Below are 22,186 nucleotides of genomic sequence, written 5' to 3'. Positions count from 1 at the left end.
TTGAGACACAGCCATACTCATTGTACCACAGTGGCAGAGTTGAGCAGTTGTGACAGAGACCATATGGCCCATAATGCCTAAACTATTAAACTACTTGGCCCCTTGCAGAAAATGTTTTCTCATCATGGTGGTAGCTTTGTCATTAAATATGGGGACACCAGTTAAGAAGTCATCATTGCATAAATAGTTTGGTCTGGATACAAAGCTGGCAGTGAAGCAGGAAGAGAGAAAGTGGGTGTGTTCTACCTAAAGGAGGGGTGGCTCAGCTAGACTTGGAGATGGGCAGCGTTGAGGAGGGTGCAAAATGCATGAGTCAGAATCTTCTTCGGAATTCACTTTCCCTCACCAGATCTCTAAACTGTAAACACATGCACACACACATGTTTTAAACTCCGCAGAGGTGGCCTTAGGAGGAGGAGACCCATCACGGCCTCAGGCTTCTGCACCCCATCTGGAAGATGTCCCCTCCTATCTGGTGCTCCAAAGACAAACTGAGTGACAGTTCCTTCATCTCAGGCCTATGGGGTGCCAGGCACGATGCTGGGCACTTTGCACTCGTGGTTCTTAAATGGGGTGACCAGTCCCCAGGGAACATTAGGCAATGACTGGAGACACTAGTGGGTGGAGGCCAGCGATGTTGCTGAAGACCCTACTAGGCACAGGATGGCACCCACCACAGAGGATTCCCCAGCCCCAAGTGTTCATGGCGCCAAGCCCTAGGATCTGTTCTGCATACACTGCGTCTTAAACCCCATGTTACTGTGTGGTGATGGATACCGTAGCCCCAGACTGGGAAATAATTCTGCAAGGTCACGGCAAGGGAGGCCAGGAGCTGAACACAGGCCCATGTTTCTCCTGTGCCCAGGGGTCTCTCATTTGGCAAGACTGTCCTCTGCTGGGCAGGCTTCTTCCCATTTTTAAACAAGCAAACCTCTCTCGGCCACAGACACCATGGCCTCTAGTCCTGTCCTCCAGCTGGTGGTGGTTATGCCCTGGGAGGAAGTCAGGCGCTGGCCTATCTGATGAAGAGATGCTGATGTTCTATGAGCCAGACTGGGGGGTGACCCGTGGGGAGTGTCAGAGCGACAGCCTGGGGAACATTTGCCATCTCAAGCTCAAGGCCTAGCTGCAGAAGGCCCTGAGGCCACCCTAGGAAAGGCAAGGGCCAACTGAGGCAGCACCAGAGCTCAGGATAAACCACCCACTTCTGCCAAACCTTGTGCCATGCTGACAAGCCAAGGGCAGCAGGCTCTTGGGACTCTGCGCATGTAGAGGAGTTTGCGGGGAGCATTCAGGTCCACGGGACTGTATTGCTCTCTTGTTCCTGGAGTTCTTAGACAGATGTTGGTGGGACCCCCCACTGTTACTTATTAACACTGACAGCTGTTCCAGAGAGACCCTAATTAATATTCCCAACATTTGCACTTTGGGCTAATTACAGCTAATATTTAATTAAGATCATTGTACTTCCTATGGAATTATTTTTCACCTTCAAGTGGTTTCAGAGACGTCTTTGTTCCCTCCCTAGTGATGTTTCCGGATTCTCAGCTTGGCGGACAAGTATTTTCGGGAAAAATACACTCACACTGAGGACACCTTTTTTACGCCAGGTCAAGGCAAATCTTGGGCACGCAAACAGGCTCCTGGTTGAAAACTGAAGCCAAGTGCATGTAGATGAGGGTGACAGGCAAAAACGATTTGAAGCATTCTGGCTAGGCGTTTCCTCTTTTGGAAAAGCTGCCTTCTCTCTTCTAGTCCAATGCCAACACCCCACCTTGCCCTAAACAAGTGGTATGATCCCAGAGGTTCTGATACTTCCCAGGTCCGGGTGCCTGTGGGTGTTCTGAGTTGACAGGATTCTGCTTTTGCATGTTTCCCCCACCTCACTGAGCAAGTGCTCTGAGAGATCATGAAAACCTAACACCTAATTTTCAGTGCCTGGACTTCCCTGAGTTACTGCTAAATACACAAAAGATAAAAACACGAACAAAACCCCAAAACACTCTGAAACCTTGTGTTTTAAAACACGCTATTGCTGCTGCAGAACTGGATAGAAGATTGAAATAAAGAACATGTGTTCGAATAAATGTGGAAGAAACCCCCTCGTCCTCACACATCCACACCGACCCTCAGTTAGAGCAGTAACTCAACAACAAGCGAGATGGCGTGGAATCCCATCATTACTCGAGATCCCCCGACGGGCGGCTTGTGCTCCAGTTACCGGGAGCAAAACGATTATTAAAAGGCAACCAAGTCCGACTCTCCAGAGCAAAAAAAAAAATGCCATTTCAATTTAAATATTTTACTGAAGCATGAAATAGCCAGGATATTATTGCTATTTTAAGACAAACACCATAATCTGACTATTAGCATGGTGTGTAGACTCTGTTGCATGCAAACATTCAGAAAGGCACTCCTCAAAAGAAGAATCTCTTTGGTCACTGAAATATCCTGCAAGCCTTCATTTTTCTCTCCAAGCTGGGCTCAGGAGACAGAGTCAGAGAGATAATGAGACTTTCCCGCCCCCCCCCCCCCAGACATCTCCCTTCTCCCAATTCATTACCTTGAGTAGTTGAATAAAGTAGTTGTGGAAAACTAATAAGAGAACAAAAGGTAGTAGCCTGTTAGACTTTGCAAAATATTTTGGCTCCACATCTAATGCCAACCACATTTTAACTCTGGAACCGTCTTTACGTGGCAGAGCACGAAACGGGTATATTCTTTTTGACGTAACTGTCTGACTTTCCCATCTGCCAAGGTGGACTTTAAGATAATCAAGTATTTTTCTGTGTGGGGGGGAGGTGGGATTTTCCAGCTTTCAAAATCAAACTTCTTGAGCATCTTCTCTGTTTTTGCTTCTGGAATTCATTTAGTCCGTTCCTTGCTCCGAAAAACCTCTTCTGCCCTAAGCACAGCCCTTATGATGAAGAAACGCACAGGCATTGTACAGCCCTAATGCACCGTCTGATTCAGCTATCCACACAGCCAAGGAGAGCGTCCATTCGCGCACGGGGACCCCCGCCAGAACTGACTGGCCGGAGGAAACTCTCCATTCTTGGTTGCCTGCTGTTCTCAGTCTTGCTGACAGTTTGTTTTACTTGAGTTCGGGAGCGTGGACGGCTCTACTTCTCTGGCAAGAAATCGTGCATATTCAGAGAAAGCCTCCTGTGCTGGCCTGCGGAGAGCCACATGGCATTGTGCCCCCAGGCATTGAAACAAAGAAGAAAAATACAAAATTTCACCATGAACCTGCTGGTTCTAGGACCAGCTCAGTTCGACATATCAAGCAGAAAGCCCCCCAGCCCCCCACAACATGCACACACACACACACCCTGGGCTGAAATCCTCTCCTTTCCCCACCAGCACGATTCAAGGAGCCGAGCATGCATGGCAGACAACGACAGACTTAACGCACAGAAAGCCTTCCGTTTCATTCAAATCACAGTTTCAAGTGAATGTAAAACGGGGAGAAATACCTGCTGCACCATTCTGCGTCCTTTCTCCTCCATAAACTTAGCAGCTGGGCTAGTCCCACACCACGAAGCATCTGCCTGGGGCCGGCCTCAGTTACGAGGGAGGGTGTGGGCTCTGTGCAACGTGGGGATGGCTGGGGTGTTGAAGGCCGCCTGGCTGACCTCCCCCTCAACATCTGACTGCTCCCCAAACCAACCCCAGATGGGACTCTTTCCGCGGGCGAGGCCTGGTCTGTCAATCACAGCTTGCCCCTCCTCTGGCTCCTGTTCCTTTTCTGAGTGTACACTGAGCAGATGATTATATAGAGGAGGAAGGGAAAAACAGCCACACACACACACACACACAGCGCTTGACTACATTAATAGCTATTTAAAAAACATTAGAAATGCTATCCTATGCATCGCCTGGAGCTGGAATTTTTCATTACTAAACTAAATATATGGTATGCAAAGTTATGAAACCCACCAGGGAGTTAGCTACGGTTCCTACTCTCCTATTCTGTTTTATATTTTTAAGGGGGGGTGCTGAGTCAGGGGTAGCAGAACAGAGACGGAGGAGGGATGAAGAAAGAGCTCAAAGAGAGAATGGGATGGCCAGAGGTAAGCTAAAACAAAATATATATATATATGTAAATTGGTCTTAACACGCTGTAACTGATGATTGGAAGATTCGGAAGACTGGCTCCTTTGCAGCCTAGCTGTGTGATCTTAGGCAAGTCGTTGCCCTTCCCTAGGATCCAGTTTTTGCTTCTGTTGAATAGGGAGATGATGAGTGACTTCCTGGAGCAAACGCGAGGATCAAAATAAAAATCAAGTCACAGGAAAACAAACATGCACAGGGCCTGCCTTATAGTACGTGCTACATAAACAGGTTCATTCATCACGTTCAATAGCACGGTGAGCAAAACCCCAAACCACCTTGTCCCAATGGACTATGCAGCCAGGAGGGGCAGCAGGCTTTCAGGACAGGAACCTACAAAGGGCCATAAAATCCAGTGGCGGTATGTGCTCTGTAGGAAGAGGGCAGGGACCTTGCTTTCTCCTTTTCTTGAACCTTTGTCTCTTCCTACCCATGGCTTTTCTTCTCTTCCAACTAAGCAAGAATAAAACCATGTATACAAAATCCCCAGCGATTTCAATGCCAAATGCCGCCTCTTTATTCAAAGCTACAAACACTTTGTTCTTCTATTATTATTAAAACTACAACCACTGGAGTGAAATGTCACAACAATCTCCGTTGTTATCTGGTTAGGTCTTTCTTGCTCGTGGAGGGAGAGTTTCAAGAGACCCTCCACCCTTCCCGGGCACAGCTCACTCATGGCCGAGATGCCTTGCTATGAGAGCAGAGATCTTGCTACACTGGAGGGAATGGATGGGGTTTCTGAAGTGATTAAACTTGTAATTAATTGAATAATAGTGGAGGAGGTGAGGATGGAAGAGGCTGCCTAGAAGAATTCCACCTTCCTGTTAGTCTGTCCGTGGTACTTGTTCAGGTAGCCCTTGGGCGATTTTTTTTTTTTTAATTCCCAGATCACCAGCATTGGAAAGAAAACCTGGATAAACAGTATTTATGCCATTCTTCCCTTTCCATCTCTAATCACACCCAGGGGACATCTCTAATGCAGGATTCAAATAAGCAACCCTTTCTGGTCCCTTAAAGGGATATGTGGGGGCCCTCTTAGAAATGCACTGCCTCAGAGGACGGACCAGGCACGCTCCTTGCATGACTCCAGCCTGGCATACGAACTCAGAGGTCATTCTCCTGAGCCATAAGAAGCCAGACTTCTGCCCTTCAACCTGGGGAAGATGGATGAGACGAAGAAAGACATATTCCCTGGTAAAAGATGTTCTGGGGAGTGAGAGAAAAAATCACTCAAACAAGCCAATACTAAACAGAGAAGAGCATTTCAGATGGAAACAGAGATGTAGTAGGACATCTGGTCCTGAGCCAGTGGGCCATCAGAGTCACTTGAAGTAATCCTAGAAAAAAATATCAGATGCCAGGACTCCAACTCAGACCCACTGGCTTAAAATCTCCAAGGGTGAGATCCAGGCATGGGGACCAGGTCATTGTGATACAGAATCCTGGGGACAATGCAACTACAGGGTGATCCCTTGGATTATAAAATCCTTGTAGGGAGTTGTCACATCAACACTCTTTAATGAAATAAATGATACTACCCTGGAAAAGAAGAGAATAGGACAATGTGTAGTGTTTTGTGAAACCTTATGTGTGTGAGCTGGGTTACAACATAAAATCCTTTATGGATTGCAGTAAAATCAATAACATTGAGAACAGCATGCTAGGTAATTTCTAGTGTTGTTACCGTCTAACCTTCCATTAACGCTGTCACTACGGAATCAAAGTCAAATGCTGAGCAATCAAGAGCATAATGGTGGGACTGTTGTCAAGTTATTCACCAGTTAATACCCCAGTTAATAAACATAGGTAACACATATTCTTCCCAATAAGGTTCTTATAATGCCTTAGGCAGAACATCTACAGAAATGTGTTTTATAATCTAAAAAGTTCTGTGACCACATGTCCTCATGTGGAGATGAGCTCAGGCCCCCTTCTAGTCCAGCAAAATGCTCCCTGTGGGGAACACCTGGGAGGAGGGTCCGATCCTCACCTACAGTGTGCCGGGCACTGTGCTGGGCACTTTAGTCCCCCAAGCACCCTCATGAGATACATTTTATGGTTCCTTGAGGCTCCAAACAAGTGAACATCCTTCCTGTTACGGGATCTAGTAAATTAAGTGGCAGAAACAGAATTTGAACTCATCTGGTCTTACTGAAGATTTCCTGACTCTGAACCTATACTAACATGAAGATGAGGATGATGGTGGGCACGATGGTGATGGTGGTGATGGTGGTAGTGGTGGTGATGGTGGTGATGAAAAGGGAAATGGTGACGATGGTAATGATGATTAGAAAACTTCTCTTAGGTACTACCAGTCGCTCTTCTAAGCACTGAGGATACAAACTCCAACAGAGGAGCTTTGCCTTCAGTGCCTCATCGACCAGGACCCTGATGTGGAACACACTCTTCTTCCCTTTCCACGGAGGTGGCCTTACCTCCTCACACTCACACAACTACCGAGGGCCACTTCCCCAAACCTGTCAGACTCCTGAGCTCTGCGTCCTGAAGCAGGTGGAGACGGGGTCCGCTCTGCCCTCCTTGAGGTAGACACACAGATCTTGGTCTCCCTAACTGTACTGGCTTATACAGAAAAGCCCCCCTTGAATAAAGTACTCTGAAATTGCTCTGTGGCCATAATTCACAAAAACAAACAAACTTACAGAGACAACAAGAATCCAGGTCACAGATTCAAGTGAAAGCAATTTGTTTCATTTCACTTCCCCGGCCTCGACAGGGAAGCAGTGAGAGAGGCCAGAAACCATCTCGCTGGGGCTGACAAACACCAGTCCCAGAAATACAAGCCAGCCCGAGTGGGCGGCAGGCTTGCAAAAGACAAGGTGTCATGTTTGCAAAATGTTCCATCCTGATTTTCCATTTGGAGTCACAGAAGGCAATGTAGAGGTTGTTTTTCTCAACTCCTTAAAAGTTAGTGACAATCAAATATTTATGGCACTTTGTACAAGTCAGGAGACCTGATACTCTTGCTTATGAGATGATATTTCCACAGGGAAATGTGCTTGTCTCTTAAAGAATCAGCAGCCTCTGGGGCAAGTGGACTTCCCAAGCAGTAGGATCCACCACTTCAGAAGAGGGCTTTCGGTTTTTCATCTTGCTCACCCCTGTCCCGATGCTCGAGGACCCTGACTTGTCCTTTAAAACCTTTATCAAAGTTTGACATCATAAACATTTTGATTCTGACATTACATATATTTATTCTGCATGAATTGTGCTGTCTGCCTCCATGAGCACAGGAGCCTCATCCGTCTTCCCGATCACCACTGCCTCAAGCACTTCAAATGGGGGCAGGCACTTAACACATCCAGTTCTGTTGAATGAAAAATGAATTCCCAAGGTAGTCCTTGTATCCCTACCAAGACCAAACCATGCTCTGAGCCACCCAGCACCGGCACCTCCTTCATCTTTCATATACAGACAGGTGAAGCCCCACACAGCTCCTATTTGTAAGAGAGGGGCTACTTATGCCTTATTATTGCCTGTTATTAAGAAAAAGTAATAGCTAGAGCAGCTTTTACTCATTGAGTTCTTTCTAAACATCAGACAATATTAGTTTCTTTATATAGATTATCTAACTTCATCTCTACAGGAGCTGTAGTTTTAATAAGCATCTTTTAATCATGCCCATTTCACAGATAAGGAAGCATAAAGGCTTGAAGCTAGGAAGCTAGGAAGTGGTATTTGCAGACAGACCTCAAATCAGTTCTTTCTCCAAAGCTGAGGTCCTTTCAAATAGGCTGTGATGGACCTCTTTCTTGGCTAAGATGAAGGAGCGTATTTGTAAGGATTATGGTGGAACAATTAAGCACAAAATATTTTCTGACAAGTCCCTGAAGTATCCCAGTCAAAGTGGGAGGTTGCGAAAAGGCATGAGATCTTGTTTCTGCCATCCCAGATTCAGAACCCAAGTGGGTTAATAGTATTAATTGCAATGATGGCGATTATAACATTGTTGATAACAAGAATAATATAATTCGAAAGGCTTACAATGTGTGTGTGCCACTGCCCTAAGTGGTCTATAAATGTAGCTGCCTCAGTGCACCCATAGCCCCATAATGTGGGCACCATGTTATCTTCATTATATAAATAGGAGGCTTTGAAAGGCTAAGCAAATAATCTAAGGTCACTCCAACAGGGCATGAGGAAACTCTTATTTGCAGCGATCCAATTCTGACCTCAAGGCAGGAAGTTGGAAAAAATGGAAAGGAAGTTCCTGTGTACTACGCAAAATTGCCCTTGCCGTTTATTAGTGAGTGACACCTGGAGCTGCCCACCCCTGGCACAAATATAGTGGTGCAGGCAGAAGGCCACATGAGCAGGTAGACAACGGAACTAAGCAAATAAATATTAGCAAGAACTGTTTTCATAAGGGAATGAGCAGATAAATGCATCTTAAGTCTTAATTCACTAAGGACCCTTCACTTCCTGCCTATGCAGGAAACCTCCAATCCTGAGCAGACTCACTGGCACAGTCTATCTCCTTTCCCAGCCAGCTATTTTCTAAAGAAAGGAAAAAGTTCTCGCCACCATCCCCGCCAGAGTAATGTCAGTGTTAAATTCATATTCAAGATGGATTTCAGTGACTTGTACCACATTTCCAATACTACTACATTTAGCTAAATCCACAAAAGGAAATGGATGGATTTTGTTTCCTTAAATAATCTTACACTTACCCTGCAGATACGATTTGGGATAATATCTCTGTGGTCCCTATCCTATCATAGTTATCCAGAGAAATCTCTGCTGCTTCTAAGATGGGAAACTGACGCAACTTGGTGTGATGCAACTTTCTTTGTAGAAGAGGAGGCCACTATGCATACAGACAGCACCAAGCAGCTTAGAGAGATGCCAGTTCCTCTGTGGATGTTGCTGAATGAAGCATCCCACTAAGCACGTCACCGAGGGTCTATCACTAGATTTGGAAAACTGGAAGGATTAAGTCACACTGCTAGAAAGACAATTGTATATGCTCCCCATGAGAATGATGGTAAAGAAATGTTCTAGTGAAAGGAAATGCAAACATTCCAGACAGAAAACGGTGCAAGGACCAGGCACCACTGTCCTGTACACGGACGGATTCAGAATCATTTCCTTTCACACGATGTTATAAAAACTGAGTTTTCTATCCATAGGAAATGGATGCCCCAGTGCCACTCATCAACATTTCTTCTTCTCCAGTCCTTTCTCAAAGCTGGATGTCTGACCATGGCTGACAGCACCCCCATGATCTTCAGGGGATGGGACACAGTTAAGACACAGAAACTACCAACCAGCCCCACACAGTTTATAATGAACTTACCAAACCAAACATTTAAGTGTATTTTTAACTGTCCAATTTCCTCACATGAATGTCATGGCCTCTCATGAGACTGCAAACTCCTCAAGGGCAGCTGCTTGTAGTATTCATCTTTTAACATTTCCTACCTTTCTTCCACGTGTTGTAATCAGGTGTTTGATATGATAGATATCGGTTGGCTTACATTCACCTCACTTGTAGAAAGATGTCCAATCTGGTTACTGCGACAGGCAAAGATGATAAAACATGGCCTTGTCTTTCATTGTGTGTTGCATAAGTTTTAGCCTCTAATAGTTTGCCAACTAGAAAACAAAGGCTGTCACAAAATGAATTATACGTGGACTTGGGAGAAATGGAATTAGAGAGACTGCCGGGAAACAAGAGCAATGAACTATTCAAATTGGCAAGAACTTGATATTCATGTAATTGTTTCGGCAGCTAAGTTCTTCTGGATGGCAGGTACTGTGCCAGCTTTAGGGGCTACCGTGCTGATGAGATGGACACAACCCAGGTACCTCACAGATACAGGCTGGCAGGAGTCACAGACAGTCCAGAAATTTGCAGCGTAGTGGGGTATGTGCCATGACAAGAGAAATACAAGGAGAGAAAGGGGCATTCCTAACCCGGTGGTTTATCTAGGAGCACTTTCTAAACAAACTGATGTCTGAACTGAAAGTTACAGTGTGAGCAGGAAATGGCCGGGTGGTATGAAACGGGCTGCCAAAACAATGTGTGGGAAGACCAGTTGTCCTGCTGCGGTAGGAGGACATCTCATATGGAGAGTGGAAGAATTGATGAAAAAGTAGTAAAGGAAAACAATGAGGCTGTTTCTGGAGCCATCGGACCAACAAGATATTGGACTGAGAGAGCTGGAAGCTACTGGATTCTAAGGCCCAGAGGGCAGAAACCTACATCTGTTTTATGGAGCAGCATATTCCCAGCACTCTCGGAATGGCATGCACAGAGCAGATGCTCAAAAACACTGTGGTTAAATCTAAGAGTAAATGCAGTGATGACACACGCCAGGATGAAGCTAGTCAAGGTAAGAAGAGAAATAGAGATGATAATTTACACTATACCCTTGGCATTACCTTTGCACTTGAAGCAGCTCAAATGCTTGAAACAGCAGAAATAAATGGAGGAAATGGGTGGTCAATAAGTAAATAAACCGGACAGAGGCCCATCATCCTCTTCGCCACCACCATCACAACAGCTTAGCCAATGGCACGGTATAAAGGCTCCTGGGAGCAACTTGCGTATTACCTGTTTGAACCTCACATTACACCTCGGAAGGGAGGGAGAATGGGTACCAGTCTTACCCATTTAACAGAAGAGCAAGCTGACACCCAGGTCACTCAGTGGATGCCCAAACTCAGAGAGCTGAGAAATGTTCTTGCTGGGATTTCAACTCTAGAGCTATTTCCATTGTACCAAACTGCTTCCTAAGTTTTCCATTCACGTGACCTGACATCTCTAGCTATAGCCATAGACTCGACTGCACGGTGCCTTCTGGGTTTTCTCCATCCTTAACTCATAAACTTTTACATGAAAAATAAGAAAACTGAACATGGACCTTATGACAACTGAAACTATCATCAGAACACATGGGACATAAAACTTTATTGGCCTTTCAAATGCAAGACAAGGCAACTTCACTTAAACACGCGAGTATTGAAGTGACTCCTATTTATTTAAGAAATTCAGAAGGATTGGAACCAGAGAATCTTCTTAAGTGAAGAGCAGGTTCCCTAACTGCCCTGTTCCAACTCAAGGGTCTTTGAGACCATGGTCTTCAATCAATGTACTACTTAAGACTGGAGAACCTTGAATTCTTCGCATATGTTCAGTCAGTGCATAACTATGATTTATCTGTAGCTACGGATGTACGCTAGTTCCAGGGTATCTCCCTGACTGAATGCTCAGCTGAGAGAGGGTTGCACGGTTTAGAGCAGAGAAGAACTAAACTGACTGAATCAAGAAGAGGTTGTGCAAAATGTCAAGGAGTCAAGGAAGACAGTGGGTTTTTGGAAATATGGAAGAAGCTTGTTTTATTTGTGTATAAAAGAGAGGCCTGGTGATGAGAAATGCTATTCAGATACCACTGGTGTGGTATCTGACCAAATACATTGTGTCAAATAACCTAAAACATTCAAGTTCATTTATCCAAATGCTTGAGACAGCAACAGCTGAGAAAACCCGAGGCTGATGGATGTTAATGAAGTTTAATTTAAAAGGCCCTCAAGGAGCAGCCTTAAGATATTTTCAAATGTGATTGTGTAGCTGTGTTAGTTGTAGGGTATAAAACTGCCCATGGGCAGCATTCATCCCCCTTGCTAGCCAGGTTTCCTTATTTGATTTTAACACACCTGTCTTCTTGAGGCAGAATGGAATATTCTTGGAATCCACCCCAAGTAGATGAGAGGCTGTCCTTACATTCACGTACTGTTGACTCATGTATCTGGCTTACATTTATTGAACATCTACTGTTTCAGTTTGAATTGTGCAACCGCCCCACCGCCTGCTCGTATCCAAACATTGAAGTCCTAGTTCCCAGTATCTCAGAATGTGGCCTTCCTTGGGAACGGACTAATTGCAAGCGTAATTAGTTAAGTTAAAATGAGGTCATACAGGAAATAGGGTGGACCCATAATGACCCTTTAATAAAAATGGCACATCTGGACACAGACATGCACACAAGAAGAATGCCAGGTAACGATGAAGGTGCAGAACAGGGTGATGCTTTTATGGCCAAGGGATGCCAAAGGTTGCCAGCAAACCTCCAGAAGCTAGAAGGAAGGCCTGGAACAGATTCCTTAGCCCTCAGAAGCAGCCAACCCTACTGACACTTCCTTCCAGAACAATGAGATGATACATTTCTATTATTTAAGCCATCCAGTTTGTGGTACTTTGTTATAGCAGCCCTAGGAATGTAACATACCTACTATGTGCTGGTCATTGGAGACAACAGTGTTAAGTGAAGTCACCACCTACCTCCAGAGCTTAAGGCCCAGCGATAGAAATCCAACAACCCAGGAAACTAAGAATGATGTAATATCTTGTCCTCTTAATCCACTCTTTACACTTCAGAGGAGGAAGCTGGAGTACCTACCAATTTTCATGAGATCTCACTTGGTCTCTGTGAAGCAGATCTTATAATCCCAGTACAAGAAGTTTAAGAACTTGAGAGACATGCCCTGGCTTTGTGATTTCACCCCAGGCTGTTTCAGTGTGGTAGCCGTTAGCCATGTGTGGTTACAGAGCAGCTGAAATGTGGCTGATTCGCAATGAGCTGCGCTGTAAACATAAAATGCACACTGGATTTCAGAGACACAGGAGAGGAAAAGAATGCAAAATGTCTCTTGAATAGTTTTATTTTGATTACATGTTGAAAGGATAATAGCTTGGACACACTGTGTTAAAGAAAACTTTCTTCGTTATTTATTGAGGCATAATTGGGTTGAATGAAATATTGAATTCACAGTCATCTGTTTCTTTTTACTTGGTTTAAGGTGGTCATCAGAAAATTTTTAGAAAGAAAACCTACATATATGGTTCATACTGGGATCCCATTAGATTTCTTTGAGCTAGCCCTGGTTTTACCCATTGGTTTGAGGGTCACACAGCTAGTCGGATCCCTGTGTACCAATGACGCGCTGATGGGCAGAGCTGGGAATGAGCTCCAACCATATGAATTTGAAGCTCCTGCTCCTGAACAAAACCAAGCTACCATTTTGCTACCAAACATGAACATCTTCAGAAACATCCTCATGGAGATGAATCCACAAGAGGACAGCTTGATTTTCACACCACCCCTCGCCCAGTATTTGTAATCAAAATTCTCCACTTTGCCCTACACTTTCTGTACAATTTCTGTACAATTCACAGAAGGCCACTTCTGAACCAAACATAACCTCCACGTTACTGAATCTGACAAAGGCCTTGAGAGTCTGTCTAAAGTACCTATTTGGGGACAGGAGAGGTAAAAGGCTTTTAAAAGCTTGTTTTAACTCTGTGTGAAATCAACTGACTAATATTTATAGCGGGCAGCTTTCTGCAAAGATGAAATAAACTCTCCACAAATAGCCTATAGAGCTCAGACATTCGCTGTGTGCGAGGTCAGGGAAGAGCCCTTGAACACGTTCCAGGACGCAGAATGCTTAAGGTATCAGCAGACATTCTGAGTTAGATCTTGTTCTGCAAGGTTATCCACTGGATTTGATCAGAAAGAAACTAGTTCTTTTTTAAATCTCACAGACACACGGTAGGATGTCTTGCTTGATTCACCCATTCACTCATTCAAGACGTCTTTCTTGACTGTGTATTAAGCACTGAGAGAGGCACTATGGATACTTTTATTTACTGTGGGGGCCCCTGGGAGGCTCAGGATCAATATTTGTTTTTGCATTGACATCAAATACATTCAGACCTGGGAAAATAGTCCTTGTTCCTATGGGGATTAAAATATGGGTAAAGAGAGATGCGAGAAAGTCAACGATCAAAAGCAAGTGTCATGGGTAAGTCGAAGTGCAGGTGATTGTGGGAGCCATAGAGGAAGCCCGCCACTTCTCAGATGGAAGGTACATTGAATGCTTCTTGAAGGACACAGTAGTCCGGATGGATTCTCAAGGAGAAGTGGGGATGAGTTAGGTGGAAAATGCAAGGGAGGGAAAAAGCATGTTTCAGGGCATAAAAGCATACCGAGAACAGGGTTCTAAGGATGCAGTATGTGTGCGGTGGGGGTTTGGCAGGAATTGGAATTGGAGCTGGAAATGAAGTTGAGGGCATATGTAGAAAAACAGGGAATGCTACATAAAATGGCCAAAGAGTTCTGAGACTGGGAATAGCCTGGTCGGGTTAGCATTGCAGAGAGACCATTCTGGCCTCCGGACAACTAATGCATGGAGAGCGAACATGGTGCAGACAGGGAGGGAGGAGCAAAGATGGAGGCGTCCTCCAGGAGAGAGACGACAGGCAGGGGCAGAGGCGAGGCAGGGCGCTGGGACTGGAGCCCCCTCTCAAGGCTGTGCATCTCTGCATCAGTAAGGATCCCAACGGCTCAAATCATAACTTTGGCAAACTTTCCCGTGTCCAGTGCAAAAGAGCTGATTCTGAATTTTTAAATTTTATTTTAATAGGACTCTAATGAACATTCTCTCCCCCCAAAAGCTATTTGGAGCAATTATATGAAATGAGGAAATGGTATGTCCTGCAGTCTTTTCTGTAAGAATGCTGAGTAGTCGAATTTTTTAAAATCTCTGTTGAGGATTACTCCATGGGAGTACAGATGCCGTCAGGCACCCCAAGATCGACTGTGAGCTTTAAATGTGATCGTCTCTTGACTACATGTTACGGGTGGGAGAGAGACAATGTTGATGATGATAATGGCTCTCAAAAAGCCCTTTATAGACCATAAGTGACTCACAGCCATTATCTCATTAAATTCTCACAAGGACACTGGGTTAGGTGTTACTGGCCTCATTTAATAGATGAGAAAAGTGACGCAGCCAAGGAATGGCTTGTTCCCAGCCACCCTGCTAGTAAGAGCTGGAGCCAGAATAGGAACCCACCTGCTCTCTTCCCACCACATCATGTTCTCGAGGATTTCTCTGGGATGCTCTCCTTCCAGTATCCCCCTGTATGAGAGCCCTTATTAGTTATTTAAGGACTCCAAAAATAAATATAAATGAACACTTTCAATGAGCTTTTGTTGGTTTTCCAAGAAATGGTCTAGGCTCGTTGAGAGGGACAGGGAAAAAAAAAGAAGACAGCATGACATTAGTGATCTTGAGGACTGGGTTTGGGGACTATTTTGCTGGGTTCTAGAATGCAAGCCTTCTGAGACTCAGAGGCCTGCTGTCCAAACACTGGCTATGCCTCTTACTGAGCATATGACCCGGAACAAGTAACACAACCTCTGTGTTCTGGATTCTACTATAATGAGGATAAGGACAGCATACCTAATAGAGTTATTTATGGGAAAAATTGGTCAGTGCATATAATTTTCCTATCACCATACTTAGCATTAAACATATTCCCTATAAATTTGTTATAAGTGTTGTAGTATCTGTGCTTTATTGTTGTTATTATTATTCAAAAGAGCAACAACTTGGATGACACTGTGTAAAGTAGGTGAAGGAAAATTTTCCAGAAAAAAAATAATCCATCAAAACCTGTCCTGGGAGGGACACTGGTCAAGGGAGCAGAGGATAAGTTTGACCCATCACAACCACGATGACACGGTGGGCTTGGGAAAATGACACACAAGCCTCCAGTGGCACGGAGGGCAGAAAGAATTTTTCCCAGAACTGTGCTAAGTCTTGCACTGAATTGTATTCTGATTCAAGCATTTTGTAGCATGGTCACCTATGTTTCTAGCTCTGCCAATCCCATATGGACACGGTGCTCCAAACCAGAACTGGAACTGACAGCCACCCTGGTCCAAAAAGTCAGAAAGCAAGGCCATATAGCTTATCTCCCCCTGCCTTCCTCTATTACAGCCCCCACTGCCCCTGGCTGGCATTGCTAATGCATGGCCTACAGTTTAAGCCTCCATTAAAGCCACTCTCAGAGAAGAAATCTCTCGTGAGCCAAAATGAATGTCTCAAATGAAAATGGTGTCATTGCTTATGAGCTTCGTTGTTCAAATACCCAAGGGATTCTTTTGACTCTCTATTTGAAGAGAAGGCGAAATCATGAGACTCCAAAGTAAATGTGCAAATGTAGCAAATGATGCTGGTGCTCGTGATGGTTAGTTTCCCTGACATAAAGTTAAATGGCCAGCAGGACTGGTTCTTTCTGGAGGCTCTCGGGGGAGAAACTACTTCCTTGCCCTGTACAGCTTCCAATAATGGTCCCTTTATCCACCTTCAAATCTCTGCTTCTGCCATCACATTACCTTCTCCTCCAAACAGGATTCCAACATCTCTGCCTCCCTCTTACTAGAAGGACCCCTGTGATTACATTGGGCCTCTTGAGGTAATGCCGGAGAATCCCTCTGTGTCAACATCCATCACCTTAATAATATCTGCAAAGTCCCTTTTGTCATACAAAGCAACTCACATAACAGGTTCCAAGGATTAGGGTGCAGATATATTTGTGGGACACTATAGAGTTTATCACAATGATGATACTCTAGGGAAAATGCTGTCCAATAAAACTTTCTAAGATGATGGGAATATTCCATATCTGTGCTAATAAACTAACCACCAGTGCATATGGTATCTAACACCTGAAAGGTGGGCAGAGTAACTGAGAAACTGAATTTTCATGTTATTTAGTTTTTATCAATTTAGTTACATGTTGCTAGTGACTGTCATATGGGCCAGGGCAGTTCTGGGGTAGGTGTCAGTGAGCTCCTGTTACGGCATAAATAGCATCTACAGTTCTAGAGAAATGAGACTAAAGAATGATTGTAGAGAAGTGCATGATATTTAATACATAGTAATTTAAGTACAGTCCAATCATTATATTTTCTAAAGCAGGAAAGCTAGCCCAAGGATTTTGTTGGGTTTTTTTTTTCAGCACCAAGGACAGAAACACAGACCTTTAGGACTTAGAAAACTCTCTGCCAATAAACATTCCTCTTACTGGAATTTTTACAGATAACTTTTATAGGATTGTGACTGATGAATGCATTCCAAGAACGTAATTTTATGTCTGTTTAGGTTATGTTGGGATTCAGTGTCAAATGCAGAATGCTGACAAAACAATGCTAAATAGTCAGTTTACTATAGAGCCTTTATCCACCTTTTGGCATGGTAAGTTTAATGCTGAAAATTGAGCTGGTTTCATGATATTCAAGCATGGGAAACACAGAGTTTCAATGCCAGGAAAGGGAAATACTACTGGGTAGAATTTTCATGACCTAGGAATCAGTAACATAGAGTAGAACACCGATATTCAGGATGATAAAGAAGAGACACAGAAAAGTGGTGGAATGAAAGTCAACTAGATATGAAAGACTGGACAGAAAATTAGTGAATCTGAATTACTGAAATTCAAGTTCTTCCTGTAATTTCTGTTAAATAACAAACAGTAAGAGTCAATTCCTTTTAAAAAGCTGAATAGAAATGAACACTATGGCTATAGGACTGTTATCTGTGAGGACGTGTCATTTTGGGGAAAAAAAATCTCAAGGCCTTAGTGGACCACAGACCCAAAAATATAATAATGAAATTGCCTATTAAGAAAAAGGAATACAAGAGAGACATGTTAATACTACATAAAGCAGAAAACTTGAGAGAGAATGAAAGAGAGAGAAACCCCATCAAAATCTTGCCTTGTCCCTAAACAAAAGATCAAGAAGGAAAGCTAATATGATCTGTCAAAGGAATTCTGAAAATCAGAGAGGCCATACCACTGGTCTGTCTGATGTTCAGTGTATCTGGTCCAGCCCTCAGCTATGTCTGCTTATGATGGAGAGACATTCTGTGAGCAGATTCAATCTTGAGATAAAACCTAAGCAGAGTCCTTACTAGGATATAAAGTCAAATCAAGGCTAAGAGAACAGGATGAGACATGGTAGTAAAGTGAAGAATTTAGACTCTAAAAATGGTCATAGACAGGGAATGGCAGAGTAGATGAGGCTTTAAGAAAGAGGAATTTGGCATTACCTGGCAAGCAAAGATGGGATGGTGTATGGTTTAGGAACTGGTTTCAGGACAAATCTAGTTATCTGAGTATCTTGTTAGAGTTAAGTGCTGATCACCTTACTTCAGAGCCTGATGGGGGGCAGGGAAGGTGAGAAGTATGAACCATGTCCTGGCCCCCTCAGAATCACCCACTGATGGGACACAGTAACTCGACCACCTTGTTGAACGTTTAAATCCTCAAATATACCTCATTTTCACTTTCTATTAAAGCAATTCAGATTTAATTTTTTACATTTTTCCAAGTGTAGAAAAGAGATTTTTCAGTAATCATTTTTAGGCCACCCCAAGGAAAAAGGATGCTGAAATGGTATTTTCTATGGCTTCTTAGGACAGGCATCTTCACTGTGGAAACCTGGGAAAGCTCCTAATCACCAAGCCTTGACGATCATGAAACCTATCAAAAGTCTACCGTCTTCAACAAGATTTGGACTGGGACTTATGAATAGTATGGGCCATGGTTTCAAACTGCTTTTTCTTTCCTCACCGTTCCTTCACTAAAACAGAATTTGCTAACTCAAGTAAATGTGGGAGTTGAAAAAGTCTTGGTTTAATTTATTTTAACTCCTCCCCATTGATAGATTAAAATGGAGAGTGTGGATACATTATTTACTCGTTCCCTGTTGGATTGAACCCCTCCAATTAAGAAGGCAGCCTGGCTAGCTAAAAGAAGTTGAGCTGCACACAGTGAAACCTGAATCGCAGACCACTGCACTCTGAGGAGTGGCTACACGGTCTAACAGACACTCTGCAAACCTAATCTTGCCAGGGAGAGAGCCCGGCAGAGCGCAGCAGCTTCCCAAGCCCACCGGAGCAAGCAGCCCCAAGGTCAGAAACAGCACAGAGATTATTAAGAGCGTCTGAGCTCTTGAGGAGACAACGTGTCATTCTTTTTTCAGTAATGAGAAAAGCATCTGCCTTGAAGAAGGAGAAAAAGTCAAATCAGACATTTCTGCCAATTTATTCTGGCTCAGACAACTGACCGATATTCTGCAGCCTCCAGTATTCGAAAGCCCTTGGCCACATGGCAGGCGTGTTCAGTAAACACCACCAGGGCACAGTTATAAGGGGCCAGCAAACAGGGACACACTGGGGACAAAAGCCCACCTCGTGGGCTATTCAGAGGAGAATTTTGGAGAGAGACGTATCTGGGATAAGATCCCAAGAATTTCACTCTTCAAGCTCTCTAACCCTGGACAATTCATCTCACCTTTTTAAACCACTTTTATGTATCATTAAAAGGTGGGAATAAAGTGTTACCTTGGTGTGCTAAACTGTGGATTAAAGATAATATGCATAATTCTCTTTCTAAACCCCAGTTTTTTCATCTCCAAAATGCGACGGTGAGAGTAGCTACTACAAAGGATTATTTTGAAGATTAAATGGGATTAGGTACAAAAAGTGTTAGCATTAGGACCTGGCACATATTATGAGATGAATCAATACTAGCTGTTATGAGAACAATTATTAAATAATTGTCCAAACGTACGTCGGGCAGTTCCTAGCGTGTACTCGATGCTTAACCTAAGATAGCTTCTAAATTCCCCAAACATTAAAACTGCTGAATAAAAAGGGTTTCAGTTAAAGGCTCCCTGTAGTATCTCGTAGGGCAGTCTTTGGAAAGAAAAAGAGCAAAACGTAAGACAAGAGACAGAGAGAGATCTGGGTAGAGTAAGAAAAGCAGACCCAGACAAAGACACAGAGAGAAAGAGAAATTGAGAATCACAGCAAGATTTTAGAAGGACGCAGAGAGCGTGAGATAGCTGTACATAGATGTGTACACACGTACAGATTCATATGTATCTAAATGTATGTATATGGCCATATATGTCTATCTCTCTCTCTATTATATAAGGGAGAGAAAGGAAGAGCAGAAGAACGGAGAGGGGAGAAGACGCTGCCCACCCAGCCCTGCTGCCAGCCCAGGACGCCGCAGCCTCAGTGCCTGCGCGGAGCCCAGCCATCTGCCCGCGGGCATCGGCGCGCGCTGCAGATAAAGATGTAAGGGGCCCGGCTCATCAATCACAGTCACGCGGGGACAGGGGAGCCAGGCGAGAGGACTGGCACGGCAGCCTGCTCCGGGCTCTTTCCTCTCACAGCTTCGCTTTAATTAAACATCACCTCCTGTGCATACTTCTGGCCGAGGTACCCCCTCCACTCCCAAGGCCGGCCTCCTGTAATCTGGGCTCCAGAGGTAATTAGAAAAGAGGCTCAAAAAAAAAAAAAATCTCCATTCCAAAGGGTGGGAATCCCCAAACAGAAATTATCGGATGCTGGTAATAAAGATTTGCTTTTCCTTGGAATTGAGATTGACTGTGAAATGGCCTTCATTAAGCGGCATCTCTTTTCTTCCCAGGACCTCCCCAGCAAAGCTCTTTGGGGTCTTACTGAAGAGGCCGTTGGCTTCTCGGGGCTGTGAAGGAGGGGGCGCTTTGAAGGCTGTGCCCACATCTCTCAGGAGAACGTGTCCACCTAGGGAGGTCTGAGGGCCTGTGAGTCCGGGGGAGGTCTGTGTGCAGGGAGCTCCGTCTGGGTGTGTGTTTGCACATGGCTGTGACTCGGTCTAAGAGGGGTGCTTGTGTAGTGTCTGTCTTTGGGCATGGGAAAGGGGAGGGATGGAGAGAGGGCAGGTGAGTATCCCACAGCATTGAAGGAAATTCTCATCTTCTGGAATGTTCATCCATTCATTCACTTAGTCAACCAGTATTTATTGATCTCCTATTTCATGCCAGGCAAAGGTCTGTGTGTTGAGCACAGAACAAGATAAATCCCTCAACTGCCTGAGGAGTGCCTTTGAGTACAGGAGCCAGGAAACTGGCCCATAAACACAGAGATGGATAACACAATGACCTACGGGTGTGATGAGGACAAGCACATGGACCTGGGAGAGATGGGGGCTGCTCTCTGAGATGAAGGGGTCAGGGAAGGGGTAAGCCATGTGGATGTCTTGGGAAAAATAAGGCACAGGTCACTGCAAATTCAGTGACCTTAAGTAGGGCGTGTGCTTGAAATGATTTTGTTTGGAGCAGCCAGTGTGGAGGCAGAACACAGCTGAAGGGATAGCCAAGGGCCCTGAGGTTGGAATCTTGACTCTTACCTGGCTCTCAGTCCAGCCCACTAGTCCTCAGCTTAATGGCTTATTTCATAGCCTGTGCTCTGTTAACGCAAGGCCAGTGCCTTGTACCTTAGTATCAGGATTGGCTGCCATGCAGGGAGCTCACCTTGGGTAAACCAGGCACCATGCATGCCAGAAGCTTCACCGGTATTTTCCCCCAAATCCACAAACAACTCTATAGGGGTTATAGAGTTTATAATTATAATTATTAAGCTCAATTTATGAATATGGAGACATGAGACTCAGAGAACTTAGGTGACTGGCTGAATTAATTGGACAAATACAAACAGTCCACACACAAGACAGAGATGCATGTGAGGACTGAAGTCGCAGACACAGTGAGTTATTCTACAAAGCCTAAGTTAGCCAACTTCCTATAAAGAGCTGGACCAGAAACACTCCCAGCTTTGCCAGGCATGTATCACCTCTGTTGCAACCATTCAAGTCTGCTGCTGTAGCCAGAAAGCACCGTGCACAGTATGTAAGTGAACAGGCGTGGCTGCGTATCAATAAAACTTTATTTACAAAAGTAAATGACAGGCCAGAGTTGGCCCACAGGCTATAGTTTGCAGACATTTGCTATTGAGGACACATAAATTGAGAACCAAACTGATGATAGTCAAAGGATTTAATATTCTAACAAAAAAGTAGATACCAGTTATATACATGCAAACGTAGAGCAGTTTTCTATCTATTTAAAACCTCTCCTTATAATCCCTTGCCTGGGGGAGGAGTGAAAATCCTCCATTTGGGGGCTGAGGGCTGCTTCACCCAGGGACAAAGGCTACATTCTCAGTCCATTTAGCTCATTCCCTGTCATGTTTTAAAACTAAAAAAAGCACATGTGGGAAGTTGAAGCATCCAGTTGAACTTGAGGAAAACCTATTAAGTATGCTAATCCATTTGTAATTCAACAAGGAGAAAATGAAAGTACAAGGAAAAGTACAGAAGACAGGAAAACGTCTTCCAGAACTGTACAAGCATTGGTGTGTAGCA

At 44.3% G+C, this 22,186-nt stretch overlaps 1 protein-coding gene across 37 annotated transcripts in view; it reads right to left on the bottom strand.

Annotated features, from left to right (window-relative positions):
- RBFOX1 (RNA binding fox-1 homolog 1) overlaps positions 1–22,186 on the bottom strand; it is a 1,840,194-nt gene that overhangs the window by 167,852 nt on the left and 1,650,156 nt on the right. Inside the window, exon 1 of one of the 37 annotated variants that reach the window (XM_073214717.1) lies at positions 3,477–3,666. The exons of 33 other annotated variants lie outside the window; for them this stretch is intronic. In XM_073214717.1, coding sequence (XP_073070818.1) covers positions 3,477–3,509 — 33 coding nt within the window. In that variant the 5' untranslated portion in view covers positions 3,510–3,666. Of the gene's footprint in view, positions 1–3,476; positions 3,667–22,186 lie in introns of those variants that run through there. 3 more of the 37 variants (XM_073214721.1, XM_073214712.1, XM_073214716.1) reach the window with 3 other exon arrangements.

This window comes from Manis javanica, chromosome 10 (genome assembly GCF_040802235.1).
Source record: "Manis javanica isolate MJ-LG chromosome 10, MJ_LKY, whole genome shotgun sequence".
Classification (NCBI taxonomy): domain Eukaryota; kingdom Metazoa; phylum Chordata; class Mammalia; order Pholidota; family Manidae; genus Manis; species Manis javanica.
This window is presented reverse-complemented; position numbering and strand designations above follow the sequence as displayed.